This window comes from Microchirus variegatus (assembly GCF_963457635.1).
Source record: "Microchirus variegatus genome assembly, chromosome: 6".
Classification (NCBI taxonomy): Eukaryota; Metazoa; Chordata; class Actinopteri; order Pleuronectiformes; family Soleidae; genus Microchirus; species Microchirus variegatus.
This window is the reverse complement of record NC_139807.1, coordinates 21,770,790-21,791,187: the sequence shown is the minus strand read 5'-3', so window position 1 is coordinate 21,791,187 and position 20,398 is coordinate 21,770,790. Positions and strand designations below refer to the sequence as shown.

Sequence of the window (20,398 nt, the reverse complement as noted above, 5' to 3'; positions counted from 1 at the left end):
ATTTCTTGAAAGTCAGTTGTTGTTTTGCTCTTATTTTGGGGCTGGATCCGTGAATCTTGGTCGTAGAGTGATAAAAATGATACCACTGGAATCTGTGAATTCTTCGCCGTCTCCACAGCTTTTTTTGTTTACATAATCACGCTGATGCTGTGGTGCCGCTTTTCAATGTGTGCGCTATAGCGTTTTTTTTCGCTCCTGCTGTTTGATCCATCTGTGTTTTAACTGTGTTTCATGAAGATTAGAATGGTTAGAATGTCTGTTTGTTAAAGTTAGATATGGTTTTATGACGTTTTTGTGTGTGACGCTGCCCCTGGTACCGGGGGAAACAGGAGGAAGAAGAGGTTAATTAACAAATTGCCAGTTTCACCACTTGATGATGAAATACAGAAATTCTGCCCTTTTGACTTTTGAGGTTTTCTTTTTTTCAGTTAGACAGATATCGTGATGTATCGATATCTTCGATTGTCTTACAATATATTGATTATCACAGAATCGTTGCATCGTGATGCTATTGGTATCGTGGACCATGTCATCGCATATCGTATCCTGTGATTCTCACCATCTTTCTTCATTGTTTTCTGGCTGCGTTCGTTGATTCTGCCCCTGGTTTATCATCTTTTCTTCATTATTCATTATTCACTCCTTTACTTTGTTCCCCTTGTCAACTACACCATTGCAGTAAAACAGCATGTACTTGCTGTGACTCACCGTGACTTGGAAGGGACTGTTGGGGATGTGCTCCCCTCCGAAACGAACACAGATGACATACTCTCCAGGCAGTGGCGCTGTGTAGAAGATATCGAATGTGCCGTCTTCATTTTCGACCACGTCCACGTCCAGTTCCGCACCCTCGGGTGTGCATACGGTGCACGTAACCTTGCCTTTCCCGGCTGCCTTGGCGTCTACCGTGATGACCGTCTGCTCGCCAATCTGGATAGTTGGGCCGACGCCAGCGCCTTAACAATAGAATTTGTTTATAGTGAATTTGTTTTGTGACCTTTTTTTTTTTTTTTTTTAAATCTTACACTGACACACACCACACACACCACACACACACAATTCATTCAGCATGCACATTCCACAACCATGAGACCAGGTTAAAGTTGGATGGAATCCAGTCGTGTTATTTCCAGCTATCGTTCAGTTTGTTGTTCCTACGGCTCGTGTTACAATCGTACACTTTTACACATCTAGATTTTGCCATTCCACCATGCCATCCTACCTCCTCTGTTAGTCCATTAGTTTGCCCAATAAAATCATGAGGGAAACAGAGTCAAACAGTTAAAAGTGAGAAACGGTTCATGAGACGGGAGGAGGAGGAAGAAGAAGAATCTGACAGGAGAGAGAAAGAAGTAATAGCAGGAGACACAGAGACGAGATTATCCTGTTGAAAGCCGGTGCCACTATCCTCCATGCTGACAGAAAGATGAAAAAAAGAGAAAGAAGACGAGTTCACATGACAAGTCGTTGCGTGGGCTTACCTAAACCGTGACCGCCGATTGAGACTGACAAGAGGAACGGTGAGAAGCAGGGGCAGCGAGAAAAAACAAAAACAAAGAAGTGACAAATAAAAGACATTACATGTGAAGACAGTCATGTGTGTGGGGGGGGGGTGGTGGTGGGAGGCAGTAACTGTGCTCCAAACACGTGGATGAAAACAAAACAACAAAACAAAGGTGATGGTGGAGTGTGAAGCGGGGGGGGGGGGGGGGGGGGAGTTGTGTATGTGTGTGTTTGTATAGAGCCCTTGGCAGCCTACGTCACACGCGCGTCACCTTCTCTCTACTGCGCATGTCTGTTTCTGAAGTTGCACAAAGCACTATTGTGAGCAACACAACAACATGTCTTACTGTGCTGTTGGTTGCACTAATCGTTCTAACAAACAAGAAAAAAGCCTGAAGTTTTACCGGTACCGAGTTGCCCTCCTTTCAAGGCTAACCGGAGACGTCTTTGGTTGCAAGACATCAGGAGGAGCGACTGGAACGAGCAAATGATAAAAGAAGCAAGAATTTTCCATGCTCACTCCATATCAGTTAACATTACGTTAATTTTTGGCATCAGGTAACAAGCTAACATGAATGAAGTAATTATTACTATGAATGACAATGTTAAAAAACAATGTTTGAGAGCAACAGCGTAATTAAACTCAGGTTTAAGTCAAACTACCGTAGCTTAGAAGCTAATGTACTCCGGTTGTTTTGCTAGTTGTGTAGCACTTTCCAGCAGGTATGGAGCATGTATATTTTCCTGTTTTTCATCTGTAACTGATCATCAGAACCTGTTTGCTTTGTCGATTTACAACCTATTAAGTTGTGTGTAGAATAAAACCTCTTAAAGACATTCACGCTGTCCGCCTTATTTGTTCTGCTCACCCTTCCCAGAGGGCAGTTTAGTGAGCTGTAGGAAGCAGCCGGTAAAAATCTGGACAAGTTGTGTTGCTAATACTGTAACAGTTCACTTTCATAAGCATCCAGAGTCGTGTAGGACTTTAAGTTCTCCTTGGAATAAAGAGTGCATCAAGCTGTATCCCATTCACCAAGGTGAATTTCCAAGCATAACTTGCTTTATCACTAGGCGACAAGCTGGCGTAGTACGAGGAAAACATCTCCTTTTGTTTTAGCCGTCTGAATTCATACATGAGTCGACTAACTTCACGACAACACTGCTAAACGCTAACCCTTCTGCAACCTTCTGCAATAATGTTTGTAAACAACCAAGAGCCCTATACAGCAGTAACTTGAGTGACAGCATGAGGAACACAACACACTGGTGCACGATAAATAACAAGATAAGACAGAAGCAGCAGGTTTGCTGAGAGAAAAGGACTCAATTTGTCACAAATAATATTATTCCTAACAAGTACAAAGAGCACCTTGCTCTTTTGTTTTGTCTCCATCAAGTTGTCCAAGTTATCAAGCTGAGTTTCACCAACAAACGCATGATAACATCCTAGTAAAATTGAGGATTTATCATGTTTTGTGTGGTCACACTAATGTTTTTCACTGAAAGCAGCTGTAATCAGCACAGAGATTAAAAATAAAGACAGTCATGTCTACATGTATAAAATGCCAAATTCTGGTAAGGGACAGAGAGGACAGACAAAAAGAAAAGAACATACCCGTGACTGTGCACTTGCTGGCGTCTCCGGTGGGCAGCGCCCTGATACGGTAGGGCGAATACGGGATCTCATCCCCTCCGTACTTAATGAGGATGGTGTACCTGCCCGTCATGTCCGGCACATACGACACCAGGTAGGTGCCGTCATGGTTGTCACGGATGTTGGCCTTCTTGGGTTTTCCCTCTGGGTCCTGTGGTGGATGACAGAAGAGTTACCACAGCTCGACAACAGAGGCATTTTTGATTTCATTTTTTTAATTAAGATGTGAGCACTCACAGTGATCTGCACTGCCAGAAGTCCCTCGCCTGCGTCTTTGGCATCGATGGTGAACTCAACCGGCAGAGACGCAGGAACCCCGGTGGTGTTGAGGCCTGGTCCACTGGCTCGCACCTTACTGGCATCATGAGTAGGCAGCACCTTCACCTTATATGGGCTAAAGAGGAACACAGGTTTTTTTTTTTTAGATGTTTGAATTAGCATTAGATTAAACCTATGTTGGGGTTAGCCATTGTAATCTGTTGCGACCTACTGGGAAGTCATAAAGCCTGAACTCAAGCCTGGACTTAAAATGGCGGTCATAAAAACCAAGAGCCACATGGTTGAGAACAAAGAAAGAATCCACACCACCAGGGGGTCCCGCCTGTGATGGACTCACTCCCCACAAACCATTGCGGCATATGACATCCACGGTAGGCAGCCGTTCACCCATTGGTGGGATTCTTGGGGGTCGTATCCCACAGGAGAAGCCTTTAAAAGCTCAAACTGACTCCTCCCAATTTCTCTTCAACCATTTTTGTCCGCGGGAGCAGACGTATGTGTTCAAGGAGAGGATCAACACCCCGAAGAACTGCATCCTTGCTGGCCAAGCTTTGAAGATTCTTCCTCTGTCTACTCCTACGCCATTTTTGTTTTTTTCCCTTTTTGTTTTATTTTATTTTTAATCAAGGACCCCGCGAATAACTCCCTGCGAGTTATTCCCCGTTATACCTGCAGAAGAGGAGACCGTGCTCCTAACTCACTGTCGACCAGCTGTTCCTGTCGTGAGTCGGTGGACCACGTATTACACAGCTCCAGAGCCGCGCAACGAGGCGCCCGCTTGTGATCACTTATTGAGAGGAAACTTCCGTGATCTGTTAAAACCACAGTTAAGTCGGTCATCGCCGGACAAACTGTGTGATTTACAGAAGTTCTCTGATCAGACACGTCCCCTTTGTCTACCTCACTTCCCTTAAATTCTCCGCGTCACCGCTGACTCCATTTCCTCCTTCAACTCTCCTCTTTTACTCAGCGCCCCCCGCTGGTGAAAGACGGAGGAGCTGAGCGGTGAAATCTGAGCCACCTTTAGTAAACCGGATGTTGGAGGAGTGTCGCCAGAGACCCCTCCTTCTTGTTTACCTTTTGTCTTTGTTTGTTTACTTCCTGTTTCCCACGCTGTCACCAGCTGCCAAAGTGACACCCCCCCCCCCACACACACAAATCGACCGGGATTTATGGTTAAGACATAATTATGTTTGAAGACGACGAGGTCCGCGATAACGACGATGAGTTTGAAGGTTTTGAAAGTGATGGAAGACAAAGAATTACCACCGTAATCTACGAAGTGTTTTCAACACTCCGGTAGATTTGTTTATCGCGTTCGAAGTTATCAGCGATGACATCATCAAAGACGAGAAACTCCTCAAAATCACTGCCTTCAGAAATCTCTTCACTGTCAAAGTCCTCCATGTTTGTGAGAAGACATTTCAAAACAATGTCGCGAGGAACCCTTATACCCCTGAAAATTTACGTATCCACTTTACCGGTGTCTATGAGAGAATAAAACGTGCAGCCGCTCTCCCGCCGTCAATGGTAGAAGTGCGGCAATGCTTTTCCAGCGTCAATGGGTTAAAGCAGGGGTGAGTCTTCCGTTTGTTGCACTTTGCAGTCTCACCATTAGATGTCACCAAGTCTGACACACTGGACCTTTAAAATCATTTATTTATAACTTATTTTTTCTCTTTTTTTTTCCCTTACCTGCGTGGGATCTCTTCGTCAGCATATAATACATTAATGGAATAAGGTCCCTCTCTGGTGGGGACATAGTTGACCGTGTGAGTCTGGTCACCGTTATCCACCACCTCTACAGGCTCCACCACACCTACACACACACAAACACACACATACCATTAGAGGTGTTTTGATTACTGGCATGTGCGACTTTGACAACGTCAGAAAACACACGTACCTTTTGGGCCTTGAACGCGGACCTGCAGCGGGGCCACTCCAGCTTTGGAGGCGTCCACAGTGAATGCCTGGGGAATGTTGGCCCTGACATTGTTGCCCAGTCCTGGACCCTGACATTTCACCTTGGTGCTGTCCACCGTGTCGCTGACTGGCACAGAGAATGGGCTGCCTGCTCGGACAAAACATCAGTGAATTTAGACAATACATTTTAGAGAGAAGGGCAAAGGTCATGGCAGTTTAGAAACATCTTCATTTTTATGGGAAAACCTACTATTTCACGTGTACTTTTCCTACATGTAAGCCATTATTGTTGACAATAGAGGATTCAAGTTTCTCCACAGTAAAATAGACAGTGAAAATTAAATTTGACCACAGTTTTACTGTCTAAATCTGTGGGAAAAAAAAATCACCAATGAAACTCTTCCTGTATCAATTTCAGAGTAAAAGCATGTATGGTCTCCGAAATATTTTTACTTATTTCACGGAGGCTTTTATTGTGACATTTTTGCAGGACCAGCCCATGCACTGCTTCATACTGTTGAGCCGAGAAATATTTTTAATTTCAACTTGAAACTGAAAATTACTTTTAAAACTAGCATGAAAATAGAGTGATTTTAAAAGTTAAACTTGAACAATTTAAACTTCAGAAGTTATGTTCTTCACTTTAGATAACTAGTAAAATACTACAATGAGCATGTCTAATAATTCATCCAGCAGCTGATATTGACCTTTGATGGGCTGTCCTCCGTAGGTGATGTTGAGGTTGTATGTTCCGGTCTCGTATGGGATGTACTCAACACTGCAGCTGCCATCTTTGTTATCAGTGCAGGACATTTTGGCCTCTGATGGACCCTCCATGGCCAGACCCAGACCCCCAGTACCTGCTCCGCTGCAGAGAGATGTTAAAGAACATTAAAAAAAGAAACGAGCAGCAAAATAACTTCAGATTGAATATTCAGTCTCTGCTTCAGTCACTTACCGGGTCTCCACTGTAAACTTGTTGGGTTTGTTGGTGATGCCACCTTTCAGTCCTGGACCGTGCACATGGACACGAGCTGGATCGCAGCCTTCTGTGACACCGACGCGGAACGGACTTTTCGGCACCGGAGAGCCATCGTAGCAAACCTCCACACTGTGCGGGCCTGAAACACGGACACACACATATGATTTATAAAGGCAATGGAGAACACTGAATAACACCAGAAGATCAGCACACGTTATTACGTTATTATGCTCACCTTCTTCGTAGGGGATGTACTCCACGTTGTAAGTACCGTCTCCCAGGTCAGTGATCAGAGCGTCCGTGCGGCTGCCAGATGGGTTACTGATGAGGGCTTTGACGTGGTCACCTCCGGCCTGACTGAGAGCACGAGCATCCACAGTGAAATCTGTGGTTGCCTCGCGGAAAACACCTGAAAAGAAGATCCGGGACAAAACGTTTATACTGCCGATTCATTTATTTAATTATTTTTAACCAAATCTAAAACCTGTACACACACACACACACACACACACACATCATGTAGTGACATTGTAGGAGGTAACATGAGGTATTTCATATAATTAAAATAAAAAAGTGTTACTTGATATTAAGTTGTGGGCTGTTAAAAAATAAATTGGTGCTAACCATTTCAAGACATATTTGAAGTCAGAATTCTCCAACTGCGCAACAAATGCATACTTCTCTTATGAACCACTCAAGCCAAACGGGAAGTGTTCACAATTAGGTTCTATTTCATCCTTACTGACCGCAAGAGGCTGTACTTATGCACTGAATGTCTCCATCTCACGCATGCGCAGGTCGAGTTTTTATACCAACAAAGTCACCCTTTACAGCCGGGTCAAGATGACCATTATACGCGACCCGGGCAAAAGCCCATGCCCTCAACCAGGAGTTATCTGCCATCCTGGACAAGGGTGCCATTGAGCCAGTAGACCCCCTGTCACCCGGGGGGTTCTACTCAACTTACTTTCTCATGGTAAAAAAAAAGACAGCGGACTCCGCCCCATCACTCAACTTGAGGGGACTCAACAGGTTCCTGAAGGTCATGAAGTTCCACATGCTCAGTACTGCAGTGGTTCTGCGTACTGTTGTCAGAGGGGAATGGTTTACCTCAATAGACCTGAAGGACGCGTACTCTCATGTCCCCATACCACCAGGCAATTTCTGTGGATTGCTTTCAGGGCCGCCATTATCAGACCGGGGTGCTCCCGTTTGGCCTCTCCCTTTCATGAAGGTTCTGCCGTATCTGGACCATTGGCTGGTCTGCGTGCCATCCTGGTCTCAGGTGACCCGAGACACAGCGATTCTCCTCTCGCATGTGGCCCAGCTCGCTACTGGTGGCCCCCCCTTCTGGCCAGGAATGACATGGTTTCCTCTGCTTCCTCATCGCCTCCAGCTCTTGGTTAGCCACTGCAGGGTATGACCTCCTGGCAGTGTTCAGACACAGCCCAACATACCATACTGAATGCTAAGGCGTTTTCTACCCAAATGCAGTATGCGAACTGATGTAAACTGTTTCTAACTGGTGTTCCGACAGGAGCGAGGACCCTGTGCACCGTACAACTACAAAAAAATCTGTGTTCTAACCCTTTTTTTCAAAATTAGGGATTTCCGTTTTTTTTCAAAATGACACAAGTTGAAGTTTTGAAGAAGCCACTACATGCTTCAAATCACAGTATTGTGGGTCTTAAAACCATAAACTTTGTGTTTGAATTAAGGTTGTTTTATCGCTGTGAATCACTCCTAGTTTGGGTGTGGCGAGCTCACATTCCAGAGCTTTTGTTGTTTTTTCAGCCAATCAGCTGACGATCACGGAGAATACACATGGCTAATAAATATGCACGTACAGAGAGAGAGAGAGAGGGAGGGAGGGGGAGAGAGAGTGCCTGGGCTGCTCTAATGTGTGCAGTGTGTGTGTGGGTGTGTGTGTGCAGTGTGAAATTAAAGCGTGATCATCATCAAAGCTTTGTTGAACAAAGGAAGGCAAAGAGAACAGGACAATATCTGAACTGTGGCTGAACGAACGTCTTCAGAAAGCACAGAGACTGCTGGTGTGTGGACTGCTAGCATTTTAAGCTAGCGATTTTTATGCTAACGTGTTAGCAGACTTCATCGTCACAAAAACAACAAACAGATGATTATTCAGCGGCTGAATGAGCTGATAGGACATTATCAGCTCATTCAGTAACAGACCACACTACACCACAGAGCCACTTCAATGTATTTCATTAGTGTCTGATTTGATATTAGAAATATGTCTGTCTTTGATCCTTCTCTCTTAAGTATATATAGTACATTTTGTTTTCATGTAACAACAAAAACAGATGATGGAAATACAGTGGTATGTGTGGTATGGTAGTGGCACCCCTGTAAATGTTCATGATTTTCCTTTATAAATCATACATTTTGTTTGAATAATTCTTGCAGACTTTCTGTAAATCATATAAACTTTATTTCACGTCTCAATTATCACTGTGTTTGTCTCCTATATGATATATTTAACTAAAAATTTCTTTTTCAAACAACCAATGATTTATAAAGGAAAATCATGAAGATTTACAGGGATTTGCATACCACTGTATGACTACACAAATGATAACAGAATAAGCCACCTACCCCCCCCCCCCCCCCATTTTTTTTAGGTTATTTCATTCCATATGTTAAAAGGAGCAGGGTGTGGTTTCACTGACAGCTTAGACCAAGAGGGGGTTGTTCTATGTAAACGGTGGTCGAAACCAGTCTAAACAGCAAAATGAGCTGTTTTCAAAGCAGTTTTTTCTGATGTCACCGGAAGATATAGGCTGGCCGGTATCATCAGGGGTCATGGGTGACTTTGTTGGTATAAACACTCGACCTGCCCATGCGTACGTAACTTTCAGTTCAAATAATGTAAAATTCAGCAATATTCAATCTCTGCTCTGTGTCACTGGGACTGTGATCACTTTGAAGTGGACTAAAGCAGCTGAACTTCACCATTCATCAGTGTTTGTTCAAAATATAAAGCGTAAATGCACCAGTATGTATTTTTTACTTTTCTGTGTTTACATTCAAGTTGTTATGTGCAAAAAAAAAAAAAAAAGAAGCATAAAACAGGCTGACATTGATTGTACTGATGTCAGCACCAGCATTTCAATGCATCTCTACTGATATATAAAACTAAAATAACAGTAATGTTGCAGTATGACAATAATAGGATATGCAAAGGAAGGTGGATGAAGAAAAACACAAAAAGGTCCAGAATTCAATTGAGGAATTTACATAATGAAAACAACATTTAAAAAAAATCCATAAACTATACTGAACAAAACACGTCTTACCTTTGCCCTCCACTCCTGGTCCAAACACACGGACTCCACTCGTGTCGACCGCAGGCTCCACATTGAGCCGTGTTGGGAAGTTTGGCACGTCCTGGCCACCGTAGCGGATGGTGAGTGTGTACGAGCCCGGGTACAAAGGGATGTAGGTGATGGTGTAGGTCCCGTCTCCGTTGTCCTGGATATGAACCTCGGCCTCAGTGCCACTGTCCGAGATGATCTCGATAGTCAACTCTGCGGGGCCGGCGTTGGTGCAGTCCACGATGAACTCCCCCGTCTCCCCGACCTTGGCGCGCTCCAAGCCTGGACCAGAGCAGAGAACCTGAGCAGAGCGGTGAGGAGATGGATAATAAATGACCACATGAGTGTCAGCTAATGATAATACAAATTACAAAACACATTAGAGCTAATGAAAATAAAAGACTTATACTACAAAGTAATAGTTCACTTTTGGAACATTACATCAAAATAACAATTCAAACTTGACTGAAAGGAGTATACAGAACAATCAAACAATACAAACATGTATTTAATATTATTTTGAAGTTTCTGCTTCAGTTATAATGTTAGGTCTGCAAGCACTTTTTGCAAATCTGAATATGATAGCATTAAAGCTCTAGGAGGAAATTGTTGTTGTGAAACTAGGGTACAAATTGTACAAAATGGCCGATTACAAAAATATGTTTTTGTAAGTCTCATCCTTGTGCTGTGCTCTAAATCAGACTAAACTATGATTGACGAGTGTTTGTCTCGTTTTGTGAGTCTGTGACCATTTGTTGGCCAATTTTTGTTATTTTCACAATCATCCAAATTTGCACCAATCTTAATATAAACCATACAATTAATTGGAAACATATCGATCTATAAATGCAAAAAAAGGAATTTTAATCACATAAGTCCAATGGTTCAGTGCTGACTTTTACACTGTTCTTTGAAGAAATACAAGAGATATCAGTTTAAAAAACCAGGTACTGCACTAGTATAAGAAAAGAAAAGCTCTGCTTTACCCTATATAATGACAAATTAGAAACATTCTTCTGTGTACTTCTGAAATCTACCAGATTTTTTGTTAAACTGAGAGAAGGTTTTGTCTTTTCTCTAGAATTTCTGTTTGTTTTTAAAGGACTACCCACACTCACAAGTGTGAAGGCGCAGTAAAATATGTATAATGATGTGTTTTTCATGCTCACTATAGAGCAGATTAGTAATGGTGGCTAACCTTGGAGGGGTCTGTAGTGGGGTAAGCTGTGGGGGTGAAGGGTGATCCAGGAATCGGAGCTCCGTCATAGGTCAGTTCGACCTGGTATGGCCCCACCTCCCTGGGGATGAACTTCACCTGACTGGTCTCTGGACTTAGGCCTGGCTCAACCTGGACCAAGAGAAATTACCAGGATTTTACTCATTTAAAGATAAATCAAAAATGTGAAAACTCAATCAAGTGGAAATCAAGTGTCCTTGTACCTTGGTGGACACTGGTTTTCCTGAAGGTCCAGTGACCTTGGCGGCAACCTTCCCCTGACCTCCAGCTCCCTTTGATTTGACAGTGACTTCCTTGTCTTTGCCAACTGTCATCTCTACAATGACACACACAGAGCAAAAGATTTAAAACGAAACAATAACAATATTCCAAGCGGAAAACAAAAACAGATTGATGACCCAGTCTGTAGTTTCAAATATAACTTAAATCTTTTCACTTGATGAGCGAAACTGCTCAAGTATAATAATTAAGGCTGCAAAAGTCTGCAAATAATCCATTATTAATCGATTATTACGACTTTAATCACCAGTTATTTTGATAATCGATTAATTGTGTGTCTTTTTACTTATATAAAGTAGTAAATATGAATATTCTAAGTACACCTAACAGGTCACTCATGCCAGGTGCATTACACTATACTTTACATAAGTGCAATATCATATGCAATATCTCATGTTCAATCATTGTTTATAATAATAATAATAATAATAATAATAATGCATTATATTTAAGGCGCCTTTCAAAATACTCAAGGTCGCCAAATGGTGTCAAACTAATTTTCACTGAGGGCTAGTGGTGATCACAGCTGATCCGTGATCCGGCTCATCCCCCACGGTTCGGCACGCACGTGAACCGCAGATTGGCTGTGTTTAGTCTGAAACGCAGTAATTGGTTGAAAACGGCGGTTAATATTATATGTACATGTGAACACCGCATTTTTAATCTCTTTCTATAACTTACAGTCTATGAAAACAATTAAGCCCAACGTACACTCCTGCGTAAAGTACTCTACGTCGGTTACGGAGACCCCTCTAATTCGCCAGAGAGCCTCTCCGTCGTCTCCAGCTGCATTAAATATTTTTTTAAAGGCCATAGTATACTTCTCCGACTGCGTAACCACGGAGACCCCTCGAGCCTACATAGTTCTCCATCGTGGTGCCGGATACGCACTGCAATTTCCCGCCCGATCAGTAGGGGTCACTACGCAAGGTTGTTGTGCTTCTTGCTACAGTGAGCAATGGCGTCCGAGAAAGAAAGACTGTTGTTCTTGTTGCAATTTTTTATTTATTTTTTTTCTATTCTGCTCTGTAGCACTTTGAGATTGCTGAACGTCAAGTGCCTTACAAATAAACATTTATTATTCTTAGCTGAATAACATTGAAACAGTGGCTGTTTCTCACATGAAATAAATATTTTCTGTGTCCCGGAACAGTTTTAAGATCATTTGAGGCGAGAAATTGGCCATTTAGAGTCTAAACATTTGGTTATATTTAGGGATGCACTAATTCGGCCGCCGAAACACAGCGAGTTCACTGTTGAATAGCATCTATTTAATGCTGGAACGTCTCTTTGCGCTAAAGTGAAACTTGGCTGCATACGGAGCAGATTATGAACTCCCTGTGACATTGACTTCACACCAGAGAACATTCTCTCTCTCTGAGCAGTTAACTAAAGAGATCAGCTCATCTTATGCATCTGTTATTCCCTTAATTGCAGCACTAAAGTGTCTTCTACACAAAGATTGAGACCACAGAGTGAAAACAATGAAAAGTGAGCTCTGCTCTTTAAGAGTCTGTCACCACGTTTTATTAACATCTACCCAGATCCCCTGCACTTCATTGCGACTAAACTCAATCCTCATCATAAAGATGTAATGTTATGTGAATTGTTTTTGATGGGTTAGGGTTAGGTTTAACTGATGTCTAAAACACGTTACTATTTGAAATGAAAATGCATTTTTTTCAGCATATTTCATGTCATAACTAATGTGGTCAGGTGGTGCAACCAATATTTGTCAAGTGGTGCAACCAATTTAAACCAATAAATGATACGTCAAAGTGACCAAATGGTTTATAAAATGGAAATGTCTAGTTATTATACTGAATATATGAATTTGTGTATTTGTGTGATTATTTTCCTGTCTTTAAATGTAAAATTGGATGTTAAGGAAGCTTAAAACCTGACCTTCAGAGACCAGAAATCTTAAATTATTGTAAAAAAAAACAAAACACAATGATAAAAATAATAATGTTTATCTAGTGTAGACACCTTAAGGTATAGTTGCTAAATAATTAATTTTAAAATAAATATTAGGAATGTATATATATTTTTATAAATATTTGGTTGTGCCACCTGACATTTTTTTTGTTGTGAAGTTAAAAATAATGTTAAAAAATTAGTTAAAACAGTTAGAATAGTTATTCAACATATGAGAAATGTTCAAACACATTGTTCATTGTTCTGCATTACATCTATTTTGAAAGTACTTTTTAAAAATACCTTTTTAGAAGCTTTATTTGTCATTGACCCATTTATAGTTTGGCAGCGGTGATCAGCTCCGCCTCTGTGGACACTCGGCGCGCACTGTGGCCGGCACAGAGCAGCGATAGCTCGGCCTGTCCTGAAGACCAATCGCAGCCCTTGCCGTCTCCGTTGTCCCTTGACGGAGTGACGGACACTTAAAATATTTTGTGCAGCCGGAGAGGCTCTCCGGCGACATAGAGGGGTATCCGTAACCGACATAGAGCACTTTACGCAGGAGTATACGTTGGACTTAAGTTTGATGTGGATTGTTTCTGGGTGTGGCTTTAGTGAACACATTCTGCTGCGATCACAGTCTCAATCTCAATTTCACTCGTCACATGATGCATATACAATTACAATTACATTGCGAGCTCGTGGCGGGATGCCATCACTTTGCATTGTGGGAAAATTAGTCTATGGTCAATGCACTCCTTAAGCAGCATAGACCTATTTTAACACAGATTTTTAAGACCAATTAATCACTCGCGGTCCACGTAAAATGATGTGATGGGCCACACCTGGCCCCTGGGCCAGGAGTTTGACACGTGATCTATAGTGTACATATCAAGCCCATACTGTATATATTCTGGTAACTGTCTATAATGTACATTCTGTTTTAACTTTGTTATAGTTGTATTGTTAATATCTTTCAATATTGTACTTTCAAATAATGTAGAAATACATGCTTATTAAGACACAGCAAAAGTGTCCACAAGTCGGCCCAGCGCAAAACAAGGAAAATATATATTTTTTCAAAATGAGGGATTTTTTTTTTTTTTTTTTAATTTTGCAAGTTGAAGTTTTGAAGAAGCCACTACATGCTTCAAATAACAGTACTGTGGGTCTTAAAACCATAAACTTTGTGTTTGAATTAAGGTTGTTTGAATGCTGTGAATCGATTGCTAGTTTGTGTGGGGTGATCTCACATTCCAGAGCTTTTGTTGTTTTTTGGCCAATCAGCTGACGATCACAGAGAAAAGCATGGATATTTAATATGCACAGAGCAAGGCAGCTGCTGCAGTGTGTGTGTTAACTGTTGAATGAAGATGGGTAAGGAAAAACCACAGAATAACTAAATTGTGGCTGTACTTCTTAACGAAGACAGACACAGATCTCACTTCTGCTATACGAGTGGACTCGTTAGCATTTTAAGCGAGCGATCTTTATGCTAACTTGTGCCGAACATTTGGACATTGTTAGAAAGCTTAGAAATCACAGAATCTGTAAAATGTCTCTTGGCCTAGTTTGCCATGACTGGCCACATTTATTACATTTATCTTTACGGTCTTTGCTGCTGTGAGAATGTACATTTCCTAATAAAGGAAAGTCTTATCTTATGAGTGAAATCCAAACGGTTGAAGACGGGCTGGTACGTACTGTCTCCAAGGCCTGTGATGTTGATCTTGCTCAGGTCCAGTGTTGGTGCCACACCCACGTTAAACGGGCTCTTGGGAATGTGATCTCCACCGTAGGTCACTGCGACTCCCAGAGGTCCCTGAGGTGCGATCACACAAAGTTATCATTATGTTTTTTCTGACAAAACAAAAGTCTATCTATCTGAACAGATCTAATAAAATGAGAAATGAGAACAAAGAATGAAATGAGAACATTTAGGAGAGTTTAATGACAGAAGTTTGTTTGGTTTATGTACGTTTAATATATTATTCATGTATTAGGGCTCCAACAATTAATTTAAAACTACTCGGTTGATTTATGGATCCTAAAATGTTGATTCTGTGTGGATAAAGCCGATATGATAGTATTTTATTTTTTGATAGCGTTTTTTTTTTTCAGTAAGTAAAACAAGTTATCTGATTTTTCAGCTGCTTAAATGTGAATATTTTCTGGTTTTGTTGCTTCATATAACAAATAATTCACAAAATATGTTTGACAATTAATATAATATAATTATCGTTTGTGGACAAAATGTATTATTAATGTATTAATATATATATATATATATATATACATATATACATATATATATAGTTTAGTACAGCACTGAAGATGATGGCCTTGCTTCATGGAGGCCACCATTTTGTGTTGCCATGTTTCTTTGGCAAGTCTGTATGGACAAATGTGTGCTTTTTTAAAACTGAAGCCAACTAATAATACAAACAAAGATAACAGTATATTTATGGTATGTGAAGGCCACCGTAGTACCTTGACATGTTTGCCAACCATCTGTGGTCTCACTAATCCTTACAAATTGAAAAAAGTTCCATCTAACAAAACAAATATTATTCACTACAATTATGGGAATAATCTTTCATTTTGGATACCTATTCATGTGCTTATTCATCGTCTTGCCAAGAGCTGGATTTTTAAGACTGATTTATTAACTATGGAGCAAAAGCTAAGCTAAGCTATCCATCTTCATACTGTGCACTGTCATGGAGGTGGCACCAACCAGGTTCTTACCTGCTGCACAGGTGTGTACTTGACAGTGTGTGTGTTGTCATGGTTATTGATGATTTCAAAGTCTTTGACGGCTTCTCCTTTGATTGGGCTGCTGAAGTTGCAGTCCAGGTTTGCCTTTCCTGCTCCTTTCGTGGTCACAGTGAAATGAGTGGGCTTATTCAATTCAACACCTGAGACAGAGAAGAAGAAGACGACGACGACAGGGACAGTTTTACACTTTTATTTTGCAATGATCCAATTCAATCCAACTTTATTTGTAAAGCACTTCAAAACAACTACATCATGTTCTGCTATTCTAATGCAAGTCAAAATAATTTTGTAATTACCATTCCCTCCGGTGTCACGAATCATATCGCAATTGCAATTAAAGTCAAAACAAAGTTTCTTACCACTGCGGCTGAGTCCTGGTCCCTCGGCCTTGACTTTGCTGGCGTCATGAGAAGGATCCACTTTGATCCTGATGGGTGTCATGGGAATGGCCTAAAACAACAAACACAAGCTCTTCAATACTCACTCTTTCACACATCTTCACACATTCAGAGTGATTGATAAACCCTGCCCTCACCTGGTCAGCAAACAGGACCATGATGGTGTAGCTTCCTGCTCCAGGAGGAGTGTATTTCACAGTGAATGTGTCATTGTCATTACGAATGATGTCAAAGTCGATGTCGGCCTCCGCAGGTCCCACCACTCCTGGGGCGCATTTGATTCCTATGCTGATGTCACCTGTGGACAGGAGGCAAAAACACATCATCACTATTATTATTATTATTATTGTTGCATATCTGGATCCCATCAGCTTCTTTCCCAGGATTTCCTCTCACTGTCTGTGCCAAGGCTCAGAACAGAACTATTATGTTTGCTGCGCCCTTTGCCTGGAATGAACTGCTAAAAGATTTAAAACTTAAAGTCTTGGTCTCACTGGATGTTTTTTAGGAGAATGCTGGACAACTTGGAGGCAGACACATCTGTCTGTACACGTCCTTACTGATTTATGGGTTATTAAATAATTCTGTGGGGTTTTACGATTAAGATTGTGATCCTGAAAATTGCATATCTTATTATTTTATGTTTTTGCACACATTATGTATGGCTGCTGACTGTTTGTTACTGTGCTGCTGCCCGTCTTGGCCAGGACACACTTCAAAAAGAGTCAAGGTTAAATGAAGGTTAAATACACATGAATAAAATATTAAAACAAAGCCTTCATATTTTAAAATGATGATGAATGAGTTTTGATGTTAGCTTTTGAAGCCGGAAGTTGACAGACGTCACTGAAAAACAGGCTTTTATTGGACGATATCAGCTGTCAATCACAGTGGTGTCCACTGAGGTTGTTATCATCATTTACTTTCCTCTAAATAGGAAAATTATTTATAAAATGTACAATATATGTGTGGTCAAACGGATTCACAAAACCTCCAGAAGCTTTAGGTGGGAAAAAAACCAGATGATTATCAGAATTTTTACAAGGAGAAAATACAAAGTGACTCTGAAAGCAACTGTATAAACAATCTTATAAAGTTAACCTCTTCTTCGCGGTTTCCCCCCGGTACCAGGGGCAGCGTCACACGCAGCAACAAAATCGTCATAAAACCATGTCTAACTTTAACAAACACAGACATGCTGCATACCCACAGAAAGGGTAACTCAGCTAAAAGCTCATATAAACCATTCTTATGTTCACGAAACACAGTTAAAACACCGATGGATCAAACAGCAGGAGTGAAAAAAACACTATAGAGCACCCATTGAAAAGCGGCACCGCAGCATCAGTGTGATTATGTAAACAAAAATGTTAGTCAGCTGGACAGCAGAGAATGCACAGATTCTAACAGTACCATTTTTATCACTCTACGACCAAGATTCACGGATCCAGCCCCAAAATAAGAGCAAAACAACTGACTTTCATGAAATACAAGCAGAAATGTTATCTTACCTTTGCTGTTTATCAAAACAAGTTATTATACAAAACCACTTCTAATGAAGAACTACACTTCCGACACAACAAATTAGATTGTTGTGTCAGTGAAGGGCGAATGTCCGCACAAATGTGGCATACGCATATATGTGCTTTTGACTCGCTAATGAAGTGATTCACACGCATTTGGAGACCGGGGTCTGATTTTATGAGTTAAGAAGTTTAAAACGAGCTGTCAATCACCCTAATTGACCAAGGTAAGCCAGAGCTATGGCGCTGTGTAACTGAAGAAGCTGCAGAGTCACAGAGTTATTATTACGCACCACCCAGGGAGCATCGCTTTACAGACAGTTATCATACTTTTTTTTTTTCAAAACAAGTTCTTTTTAGACCAATAGTGACATGTAAATTAATTTAAATGGGTTTTCAGAATTTGGTGCCTAAGAAATCTCAAATGGCACAGATGGTGCCAAACAGTGCCAAACAGAGAACGCTTAGACATCTCTTTACTAAAACCTCATTTTACTCTGCTTCTTCACTTCAGCAGCATCAGACTTTGCACAGCTCATGTCCACATGTTACATGACCTCCATGTGTTTTTAAGCTCCTACTGCATATTTTAAGGTGATATTTGCTGTAAAATGCAATATTTTAGGCGCGAGAAACAAATCCTTAATTTATGCTGTGTTCCATGTACATTTACTCAGTGGCATCTACAGTGAAACTTACACCTCTGGTGGAATCATCTCACAAGTGTTATCTTCATTTTAATGCCAAGATAATCCACATAGAGCTTGTAACTGCAGAAATGTACTATTTAGTTTGGGCTTGTCATTTTCGAGCAGGGACTCCAAAAAGAGGGTCAGGGAAGAGGTTAAAGAGGTTAAATGAGTAGAAAAGAGTAACAAGAGACAAACAAGGTTTCATCCATTGTTGTCTTACCTTGACCAGCCTCTGCACAGTCCACAGTGAAGTATGTGGGCTCGAAGGCCTTGAGACCAGTTTTGGCTACACCAGGTCCAGACACCTTCACCTTGTTTGGGTGACAGCCTGCTCCGATGTTCATCTGTGGAAAGAGATAAGATTGATGAATTTACTAATCCTTGAAAGGATTGAAACATCTAAAAATAACATGTAATGTAACTAAATCCATTTACACACTAACAAACCATTTCATTCAAACATCTGCCACACATTTGACAATTGTAATGCATTTTATGTTGGCCTTAGCCAGTCCTTAATCGCGCATCTCCAACTTTTTTTTTCTAACAGGCATGTCCAGGCTTGAACACATTACCCCTGTGCTGTCGTCACAGGCTTCCACTGGCTTTCAGTTCGCTTTAGAATTGATTATAAACTCGTTTTGTTTGATTTTTACGCCATTAATGGCCAGGCTCCCTCTGCTGTCACAGCCTGGGTGCTGTGACAGCAAAAGTGCTGTATGCAAAATTTGATTGATTGATTGATTGATTTATTTGCTGGTGGAGAAAATATTTCCTTTATACTTTGTAAAAAAGAAATGAATGGAAACAAAGGACAGGAAAAAATTGAGTGGTTGTAATCGAAATGGGCACAGGACGTTATGCGTTTGTGACACCTGCAACAGATGCAGATATTAATCGCTGCAGCAACGGCCACTCCTGAAGTGAGGCATGTCATTTTGCTCTTCAGTAGTGAGTGGAAATAGAGAGAGGGTGAAGGTATTGTTGTATGCCTGAAAATGCAAAGGTGGCATTTTGAAATTTTCACTCTAGACTCTAGGTCTTTTGTTGTTAGTGGCAGAAGAGCCATAGTGAGTGTGCATGCTTGCGAGTGTGTACTGACCCTGAATGGGCTCTCAGGAATGTTGACTCCTCCCCAGGAGACCATGACGGTGTGTTTCACTGGCTTTCGTGGTGTGTAGCTGCAGCTGTATGTTCCATTGCTGTTATCCTTCACCTGCACATCCACAAGATTGCCTTCACCATCCTGTGCAGGTGCAGAAAAAAACCCAAAGCGTTAAGACTAGGGCTGGGACTTCATTGTGTTAATTTCGATTAATTAATAACAGAAAAAAATAACGCATTTCATTGCAATTTATTTTTGCACCCTTAACAGCATGGAACGTTGCTCATTGCACAAGTTCCCGGCCCGTAATACTGATGCAAAGGACACAACACCGATGAAAAGTTGTTGCTGGGTTTGGTGGGCGGAAATTTTTAGTTTTAAAAAACTACAGAGTGGAACATAGATAAAAGTACAGTTGTGTGCAAATTGTGCAAGAAAGAATTTGCCTGCCACCGGAGCTCTTCCAGCCTCTGCTACCAGCTCAATGTCAAGCATGTTGCAGCTAGCACAGACCATGATCCTGGTTTGAGCAGTTTCACCAATCCACACCCGATAAGATGACAGGGTTCAGAGCCATAATGAATAGGTCTACAACTGACTGACTGTGCTGTTTTTTATTATTATAAACAAAAACAAATGTGTTTAAGACAAAAAGTCCTGAAAAAGCTTGAATACAGATAACTTGAATTTAAGTATGTGCATTGTGAACAATACAATTATATTGCACTTTGTTAACATTCACTGATGAAAATAAAGACGTGTGTGATGTGTCTATTCATTGATTAAGTCA

At 41.2% G+C, this 20,398-nt stretch overlaps 1 protein-coding gene across 4 annotated transcripts in view; it reads right to left on the bottom strand.

Annotated features, from left to right (window-relative positions):
- Window positions 1–20,398, bottom strand: part of flna (filamin A, alpha (actin binding protein 280)) — an 82,490-nt gene that overhangs the window by 12,878 nt on the left and 49,214 nt on the right. For 2 of the 4 annotated variants that reach the window (XM_083891108.1, XM_083891110.1), the window contains exons 15-32: window positions 19,606–19,749; window positions 18,724–18,847; window positions 16,426–16,586; window positions 16,250–16,340; window positions 15,861–16,030; window positions 14,817–14,934; window positions 11,120–11,232; window positions 10,878–11,027; window positions 9,662–9,980; window positions 6,580–6,753; window positions 6,321–6,483; window positions 6,070–6,230; window positions 5,343–5,510; window positions 5,132–5,255; window positions 3,395–3,551; window positions 3,119–3,308; window positions 1,482–1,505; window positions 709–956 (exon numbers count right to left, since the gene is read on the bottom strand). In XM_083891108.1, coding sequence (XP_083747234.1) covers window positions 709–956; window positions 1,482–1,505; window positions 3,119–3,308; window positions 3,395–3,551; window positions 5,132–5,255; window positions 5,343–5,510; window positions 6,070–6,230; window positions 6,321–6,483; window positions 6,580–6,753; window positions 9,662–9,980; window positions 10,878–11,027; window positions 11,120–11,232; window positions 14,817–14,934; window positions 15,861–16,030; window positions 16,250–16,340; window positions 16,426–16,586; window positions 18,724–18,847; window positions 19,606–19,749 — 2,799 coding nt within the window. The remainder of the gene's footprint in view (window positions 1–708; window positions 957–1,481; window positions 1,506–3,118; window positions 3,309–3,394; window positions 3,552–5,131; window positions 5,256–5,342; window positions 5,511–6,069; window positions 6,231–6,320; window positions 6,484–6,579; window positions 6,754–9,661; window positions 9,981–10,877; window positions 11,028–11,119; window positions 11,233–14,816; window positions 14,935–15,860; window positions 16,031–16,249; window positions 16,341–16,425; window positions 16,587–18,723; window positions 18,848–19,605; window positions 19,750–20,398) is intronic. The other 2 variants (XM_083891109.1, XM_083891111.1) reach the window with 1 other exon arrangement.